At 42.9% G+C, this 9,276-nt stretch overlaps 1 protein-coding gene across 16 annotated transcripts in view; it reads right to left on the bottom strand.

Annotated features, from left to right (window-relative positions):
- Positions 1-179: 179 nt before the first annotated feature.
- Positions 180-9,276, bottom strand: part of UNC80 (unc-80 subunit of NALCN channel complex) — a 138,775-nt gene continuing 129,678 nt past the window's right edge. For all 16 annotated transcript variants that reach the window (XM_075429995.1, XM_075430002.1, XM_075429996.1 and 13 more), the window contains 4 exons: positions 6,326-6,407; positions 5,718-5,829; positions 4,211-4,422; positions 180-3,426 (listed from right to left, as the gene is read on the bottom strand). In XM_075429995.1, coding sequence (XP_075286110.1) covers positions 3,157-3,426; positions 4,211-4,422; positions 5,718-5,829; positions 6,326-6,407 — 676 coding nt within the window. In that variant the 3' untranslated portion in view covers positions 180-3,156. The remainder of the gene's footprint in view (positions 3,427-4,210; positions 4,423-5,717; positions 5,830-6,325; positions 6,408-9,276) is intronic.

Genomic DNA, 9,276 nt, shown 5'->3' with positions numbered 1-9,276 from the left:
TGGGCGGAGGCGTCGAGCGAGCTGCGGCCGGGCCCGTGCTGCAAGCGGAAGGGTGGATTTGAACAAGGGCTGCCCGTGTCCTGGGTCAAAATCGTGTCAAAGAGCAGGGTACCAAAGCCCCTCGGAATGGGACACCGACGCGGTGTTGCACAAGAGGCTTAAACACAGAACTCTGTCCTTTTGACGTTACTCCTTTGTATTTAGTTTGTGGAACAACGTTTGCTTAAAATGCTGAGGCAGTGGGGCCAACGGACACGCTGACGAGACTCGCAAGGCCTGGGTGGCTGTTGAGCATGGCATGCGCTTAAGGCCTCTAACACTATTTAAGCAGCATCATTTGTCATCACAGCAGAAACAGGCCAGTTCTGTTCCAGAGATACTGGAGGAAAACAAAAACCAGCGAAAGTACACCATATGCGCCTCATTAGTACAGTATTAAGTGCAACTGACACGACAGTAAAACACATGAGAGAACAGACAGACGGGTCTGCCTATCTGTTCCAGCTTGCAACAATTGTCCAACAAAAGCAAAGCCATCTGCCCGGCCACCTGAATAAAACTAAATTACAGATTACATCATTTATAAGCTGCATTAATTTCTAGCAGGGTAGACATTTTAGTCCTTGCTATGGCTTGCTACTGTGGATTCACCAGCGACAGTGGGAAACCTGAATGGAAACATTTATTACATACACTGAATGAAATGAAGTAAATCACAGTTATTTTTTCATTGTTAGAGTGGAGTACTGTGGCGAGGCATCTACTTTTCATTAAGAAAAATGTTTCCTTCTCACTTTCAGCAGAAAAGGTCACTCTGTAAAACACACCATGAATTCTGTACATGTTGCAACCCAGCTGTTTACGCAGCTCGCACCTGAAACTCCTCCCCCACCCAACTGCCGGTAACACAGCCTACCTTGGGGTTTGAAAGTGCACTGTGTTTTTTCTTATTTGTGTGTCACCGTTAATAATAAAACTCTGCATCTGGAATTTAGAAATTCTTTGAGCTAAGAGCTCCAAGCTAGGAGCTAATCCAAAGCAATTTCCTACAGGTAGGTAGGTGGTGCTGGCTCCAACTCGCTGAGGAGATAAGCAGCAGTACGGCATGGTTTGGTCAGCAGAGTAAGCATTTTGTCATTCAGGATGCACACTGAGCAGCGCATCGAAACACTGCCATCCTCACCTAACCATCTCTCTTACACATCCGCGTACACTTTGAAGTTGCATTGGTATCACCATATGGTGATACAGGTGGTGCACTATAAAAATAGTTGCCTTTTCAGCCCTGCTTTCCCCATGAGGTGCTGAAAGTCTCCATCTCTCACCAACGCAGTGGTAGCAGAGCATGCCCAACACCAGTGAGCCTGGGAGAAGGATGGCTTTTGCTATGTTCAGAGGCTTAACATGCGTGAGGTCCCTCTCCAGATTGGTGTGCACAGCTCCCGTCAAATTTGAGCATTTGGCAAATACCGGGCAGCACAGCCTGAAGACTCCACAGGTTTCAGCAGGCTGAAACCTGCTGTCAGGTATATGGTTATTTTTCCATGCAACAGTAAAAACTGCATGCTGCACTACAGCAGTGAGGCAGTCGTTTGTATGGCAGTATTTTAAACAGCATTTTTAGAGCTGTTGAAAAGAGATGCGAGTCCTTTTCTTTGGATGATGGGTAGGAGGATATTGTTCTGTCTCCTCAGCGAGGCTGTTTTATGATGCGTGCACCAAATTACAAGCCCTTAGGAGCCAAACTGGTAATTAGCACATTTTACAGACTCTCAGGAAGATCTAAAACATTTTCCTCTGCACAATAATGCAATGATTATAAAATCTAGTTCTTCTAATGTAAGCTGAGAAAGGCAGTCTATGATTCCCAAAGCACAGGGCAACCTTGGGCGTTGCTTATGATTTCATGGTTTGTTTCACAGCTGTTTTGCAGTTTGCCCGTAAGCAGCTAATGGCTAAATTCACATTTCAGTGTAATTCCATGATGCTGCAGCACAGCTCATAGCTCAGCTGTGACTTCAGCTGATCCCCCATGGGGATCTCCACCTACGTATAAATGTTACATATATGTATCTAATCCTTGCAGCCATGAACATTCCGTACATAAAAAGGAACCTTTTTAAATATGATCTCAAAATGCCAAAAATAGATTCTTTCATCAAGTTTCTGCCCTGCAATATCCATCTCTTCTTTACAATGTACATATATATTTATATTTTTATATATAGGAACATGAAAATACCATATATAAATATTTACTTTAAATCCTTGTATCTAAGTACATATGACAGCATCAGTGGAGCAGTTGCTAGGTACAGGAAGGTCCACGCATTCCACATGCAGTTTCTTGGGGTTTTTTTAAGCCGAGGAGATGAATTACTCAATACATTTAAGCAGGACAGCGTGGACATTTAAGCAGGACAGCGCAGACCACTCACCCCCTGCCCATCTGTATCTGTGCACAGCACGTGCATTCCTTCTTACGGTAGGTACTGTATTTAGTTTTACAGAGCAAATATTTTTGTAGCACAAGGGCAGTATCTTACTGAGTGGAATGAAACCAACAGGCAAAACTAAACTCAACTAAAGTCTACAGTGCCAAAAAAGACAAAGTCTAATTGCTCCATGGTGCTTATCATTGCTCTGCAAGTGAGAAACAATGGTCCCAGGCTTGTGAAAACCAAGCTTTGGACTGGTACTTTTTGTCAGTGTTTTCGCTGTCAGTACCAAGGTGTAAGAGCCTTGGATTCAGCTACTATATAGCCCTCCTCTCAGAAACGCTACAAAAATAAATTTTGGGCACAATCTCACACTAGGCTTCTCTCCTCTGTCTCATATAGTACAACAGCCCGCTTACCTAGGGAGGCTGCTGATCACAGTACATGGCTGCCAGACCAGGTTTTTATGGACCACATTATTTGCCCACGCACCCCTACCCTGAGAATTCCATAAAAATTCGCTGTTCCTGCAGTCTTCCCCTGAACTGAAATAGATTTCACGAACAGAAATTTGCCAGTCTGTAGCAACTGGCTGTTAGCTATTTTCTGATTTTGGATAATAAAGCGCTCTTGTTGTAATTGGTTACTAGTTACCAGGGGACTCAAAGGAGAAGGTACACTTTCTCTTCCTCCTCACACTACTCCATTTCCCCAAGAGTTAAACATGAGACTCATCTAGATCGACATCAGTCTCCCCAAGCTCCACATGCGTAAAGCTGAAGTGAGTGGCCAGCAAGGGGTTCTCCATCCCGTTGTCCTCACTGATGTGAAGGACAGTGTCCCCATGCTGCAGCAAGCTGGTGGTCTCGAGGCCAGCGTAGTCCTCAGTGTCAGAGAGCTGTGTGGGTGGGGTGCTTTGTGCTGTTGCTGGCTGGGTCTCCAAGCCCTCCTCTTTTTCCTGCTCCTTCTCAGCAGAAAGTGCCTCACTCTGCAATTGAGGAGAGCCCGTGGTCAGGCTCAGAGAAAGTGGGAGGGACAGGGGAAAAAAAGCAAGGGAACATCTATAAAATATTTTCTTATTCAGAAATACTTTTTACCATAAAGGGCCAGGCACTTGCAGATTGTAGCAATGATCAGAAAGGTTATCTGATTTCAGTCATTAACAGCTCCTTATTTCAGTTTCTTACGTATAGTTTCAAGACAGATGTCTTTCATGTGTTCATGGCAAAGGACATAACCCCCAAAAGACACTAGATGTCTGGGCGTATAAAAGTGATCTTGATGTCACTGATGTGTTGAAGTGGCGACTGTGACTGTCCCTGCACTGTCCTCAGTGGTGTCCAACACAGAAAAACATTCGACAGGCAATTTCTTTTGAAATGTGATGCTTTTGCTACAACAGTCCTGAGGTTTTGAAGGAGTCCTTCCTTAAGGACACATTTCTCAGATAGCAAGCTGTAAAGACCAGAAAGCTGTTGATGAAAACTTGCTCTGATGAACAGGTGCAGAAGGACAAGTATATGGGATGGGAAGATGGAAAGGAAATATGCAGGAAATATATGAGCACATTAAAAAGTAGGGGGTTGGACAGCAAACTCAGCCTAAAGAAAAGATGCACAGAAGAGTTTGCTGTCTTCACTCACCTGCCAGCTTTTGTTATAGTGCTGCAATGCAGCAGGCATTTCCCTGTCAATTTGCCCTGCAACTTAAATCAGCAAAACTGAGATGAAGCAGCAGACAGACACACGTGATAAAACCGTCAGTCATGTTACCTGGCCGGTGGTCTGGGTATGGAGATCAGCTATGACTATGGCAGGTGACGAAGTCAGCACAGGTTTACTTAGTGGTTCCTGCTTGCTGGTCACCTGGGGACTGCTGTGGCTGCAGCCCTGCTCCTGGGCTGCTGGAGCCAATGGGTCCCCTGGGGAGGCAGTTGTTGCCTCAGGCTGGGCTTCAGTGAAAGTCACCGACCGCTTCTGCTCCGCTGAAGGGTACAAAGCCCAGAAAATTGAGTATTAAAATGCTACAATTTGGGAAGGAAAGCACAACAAGAAAAGACGAGAGAGGATCCCTGGAGTTTTGACAACTAAGACAAGATTCATGACTCATTCCATCTTTAAAAGCTGTCTAATTGGAGTCTAATCTAAAAGCCTTTTACCCTGTAAAAGCTGTAAAGCCACAGCAAGTGTTGTGGATCTCCTGAAGACCATTTGCCCTACCTATCTTTGTCATGGCTTGGTGAGATAAATGGCACCCATAACATCTTTCCATCCCAGAAGAATATACTGAATTGAATTCCCATGTGAGCTAGGCATTTCTGCCATCAACTGAAAAAAGAAAACTGAGATGCAAATATATAAGTGAATTGCCCAAAGTTTTGCAGGAAATCTGAGAAAATAAACAGGGCAGCTGATTGCCCACCATTCCCGCAGACTGAGTCCACTATCCGGGAATAACAAAACAGCACAGGGTGAAGACAGCTAGACTAACACTTAACAGTAAAACTGATATCCCTGCTCCTGCTCTTAATTATTTTGGGTCAACTTTTATGTGTCAGACTTCTCCAGCAGCACTGTTGCCCCAGCACAGTCCTGACTGGGTAGTTAGAAAGCCCACAAGTTCCCAAGCAACCTTTGGTCTTCCAGGTGTTCCCTCCAAAGTTAACTGCTCACTTCCGGTGGTGCAGAATACAGCCACCTGCTCTGTTTGGCAGTGCTGACTCTTGGAAACATACAGCATGGACTAGAACAGCCCCATATTCAATTCCATATACAACCCTTAAAGCTTTGCACTGCTAAGCTTGCAAATGATGGGAAATCTCCTTCTTTCTACTACTCTCAATAGCAGCTTCAAAATTTGTACATCTGGAGGTTTTGGACAAGGCATCCTGAACAGAGGACACCTGTTGCCTAAATTCTCCACACCTCTAGGAGACATGATAATTCACTGTCCATGCCCAGTGTCATCTTAAAGGCCTTGGAGAAACCATCAAAGTGTTGTGAGGGGATGATATTCTGATAGGATGTCCACTTTGTGGGAAAAAGGTTAAAACTTCTGGGGCTTCACTTTGAAATAGGCTACTGAAGAGCAAATTAATGGTAATAGTTTCCAGTCATTGCCAGCTTGAACTGGGCACCAACTAGTAAAGAATGGCACCCCTTATTTCTACAGTGAAAACAACTTACGTACTAACTTTTCCTTTAAGCTAAAACAACAACACAGTTTTTTATACTTTCGGATATGAAGTGCTGAAGTTCTGGAAATGTAGCACTGCCCTACCGGTAGGTTTTGGTTTTGGCTGGATGCTCCGCCTCGTCGTTGAAAGTCGAGCTCCATGACGGCTACGAAGTTCGGTTTGAGTTTTCTGACGTGACAGCAGTGGTCGTCGAAGCTAAACATTGGAAGAAAGAGTTAGGCTGATGTATGTTCGCATATCGCACAACTTCTCTGTAAGGAGAGCAGATTGTCATTGTATATTTCTCTAGAAGTCCATTCACTCTGCTTTTAGCAGATACATGTTTTAAGGTTTCTGTGGCTCAGACATCTCCTTCATAGGAACTTCTGGGTTTTGTGCCGTTGGAGTTTCAATATTGAATGTAATGCAATGCAGATTGTGTGACCATCATTTAATGAGAAAAAAACCCAAATCCTGCAGACGAGTGATTGGAGAATTCAAAGTGCACCTCCACTTTTAGGGATCTGTCAGGGCTCTCTGCTACAACTTGTGCTACGGTTCCTGCAGACTCAACTGACTGCACTAGTATATCACAAATTAGGTAAAATGGACATGTCACATCCAGAAATAATTTCAAACCAGACACACACAAGAAAAAACAACCAAACTCAAACAGAAGGAGAGAAGGTTTGTTCACTCCCCATGTTCTTACCTGCCGTAGGCCTCTCTTCCGCCCCAGGGGCAGCTGCAGAAGAAGGTTCTGCTGTCCTGGTTCACTCTGCACACTTGCCACCCTGTTAGATGTTGACAGCATTAGGCCAAGCACAGAAGCACCCTGTATAGTAGGTGTCCTGGCAATTGCAACTAAAATAAATAAAAATAAATAAACCAACCACTAATGGCACAATCACTTCAAAGAGCAATACTGTCTTTGAAGGATGGAGGGGACGTGTCTGTTGGGTTGTAGCTTCTGGGGCTTAGGAAAGGGTGGGAGGTGGAGTCATGGCATTCAGGACTTGGCCACGCACAGGTAGCATCCAAATATAAACAACTGCAGATTTCAGTTTTCAGTCATTGATTGATGCATCCCACTGAGCAACACTCACTTCTCTGCATCCTTTGCCACATCAATAAAGGCAAGAATATCAGCTTCCTAGCTCAAAAGCCTTCTTGTTTGCTTTTCCTTTTTCAAGGACAATGATGTAAGCTATTTTTGTTCCTCCCAAATAGACTCCACAGACTCATCATAATTTTGTCATCTGGTTTTAATTTCAATTTAAGTCAACAAACAAAAAATAAACACAAATTGACAAAGGATCCATTCACATAATGGATGCATGAGTTATGTGAACAAGGCCCCACACTCAACACTTGCAGCCTTAAGTCTTTCTGTGGCTAACAAACAAAAAAGACAATTAAACATAAATTATGTGTGTATATATATATATATGTTTATGAACACAGCTTTTTAGTTTTTAATATCTTGGTGCAGTAAAAGAATCTTTAGCAATAAAACATACTCAGCTACATACCATCTCATTCTGCCATTCAACTGACTATTTAATCTACTTAATATAAAAATACCACCCTCCCACCATTTTTGTCAGAGCATTGCTTTACTTCAAACAGATAAAATTGGTCATTTGGCAGACAGTGGTCACAAAATATTTTAGCTGAATGAACTATGTCTGAGAGACATATGGTTACAATAGCAACTAACATTTAAGATGGACTTCTTTTAAACCAGGCAGCTGTTTATTTGGGACAGACTGGAATTCACTGAGCCACATGTCCTATTTAAGCAACTTCCAGCTATATCTGGTATGCATTGTTGAAGATTCAGTGCTACAATCCATTTTGCCTTTGGCATGAAGTAGTCTAAAGGAAGCCAACATCCTTTTCTCCAGATGTTTTCCTTGGATCTCCTTGGAGGAGCTCAGAAGCACCAGCAGAGTGAAGGTTTATTGCCTGACCTTACAGGAGCGGAGGAAGAAGACAAAACTAAGAACATGGTCAGACAAGATATGGAGGATATCTGTGGAGAGGCTTAAAAAGTTCTGTCTCCTGAACAGCTCATTCTTTGTTTTGGCAGAAGTTATTGCCCTTAAAAGGTTTGGTGGAACAGAACATGAGAGCTTCCTGGTCTGCTTCAGGTTAAGGTCTGGTTACCTGACCTGAAAGTCCTATTCTTTCCTCCCTTACCAGTTTAAAATAAAGCCAGACTTTGCACTAAACCATACGTGTGTGTTTCTGCCAGCACTACTGGGGAGACAATGGGCAGCTTCAAGGAGAGAGAAATTATCTTAAGACCCTGAAGCTGTTACTCTTCTGATTATCTGACCACAGCCTAATAATCCTAGGCATGCCCTCAGCAATCTCATCACAGCTGCAGTGGTTTGGAAAGAAAGGAAAAGCTTCTGCAAGCTCAAAGCCAGGACAAACAAGATATATTTGAGTCCTTTTGTCCCTCAGATAGCTCTTCTAAATGAGATCACCAGTCTCTGGAACATATTTTCCAGCTTTTACGTAGGGTATTGACATGAATTACATACAAAGCATCCTAAACATCATGCAAGCACCCGCCTATGAGTAAGCAGGGTCCTCATAGTGACTTCCTGTTAGTAGGACTGTGTTCTTGACCCAGACAACGACAGCGGCACATATGACTGGTAGGTCAAGAAGCAATACATCATTCCTTATTAAAGCAAAGAGATTGTTCTTAAATTGGTCTTTAGATTTGTGATCCAGACTACCTGAAATTACATCTTGTAGAATTTTCTTAATTTTCTGTTTCTAGGATTACATGAAAATTTATTCCTCTGAATTTTAAGATGTTTTAGAGTAGTTACCAGTATGTGAATTAGGTGAAGTAGGTACGAGCTGAAGAACGTCTTGAAGAAATAATTTGCTGTTGGACTAGTTTTTGAGAATACTGTTACAATTTCTGATGAAGGAACAGTAACAACTCTTAGTTCTATGAGTGAGGAGACATAAATGTCTGTAGCAGAAAGACTGCAATTATATTCAGTAAAAAACACTCTTTGTAGTGGTGAAACAATCTCATGTCACACGCATCATGAAACACTTTGAAAAAGTCATTAGATAAAGGGAGTACATGGACCCCATGAGGGCACAGAGGCTATACATAAGGAAAAAAACAGTTCTCATGGAGTAATCTGTGCACTGAAGACGAACAATAGGAGAGCAAAAGAAAGGCTGGACTTTGTGTCTTCCTTCTGGAGTCTGGGATTTTCAGCCTGGCTTATATCATAAGTGAAATGAGTTTAGTGAGCTGATGGATGTCTATTTCCAGTACTGAATCATTACACAAATTGGTATAATTTGTGCTGAAGTGCAGGTATCTATTGCAGACAAATGGTGGACCCAAGAGAAGCTGAGTCTTGCAGAGCTGCCTGTGCACAGCACAGTCCTACTGTGGTTGTCTTTTTGCCTTCTATACCCAAATTTTGAAGGAGGTAAAGAAAGAGAGAGGGAATCATAAAGACCACAAATTTCAGATGAGTGACTGAATTTTCAGATATAACCCTTTCACTTCATGAGGGTTTCTGAGCATTTTTTTTCACATCAAAGAACAGCACTACTGATCTTGTTTCCATGAAAATTAGTGTAGCAGGCAGACTATTGGCTCTGTGTAGCCATCCC

The sequence above is a fragment of the Opisthocomus hoazin genome, chromosome 9 (genome assembly GCF_030867145.1).
Source record: "Opisthocomus hoazin isolate bOpiHoa1 chromosome 9, bOpiHoa1.hap1, whole genome shotgun sequence".
Lineage (NCBI taxonomy): Eukaryota > Metazoa > Chordata > Aves > Opisthocomiformes > Opisthocomidae > Opisthocomus > Opisthocomus hoazin.
This window is presented reverse-complemented; position numbering and strand designations above follow the sequence as displayed.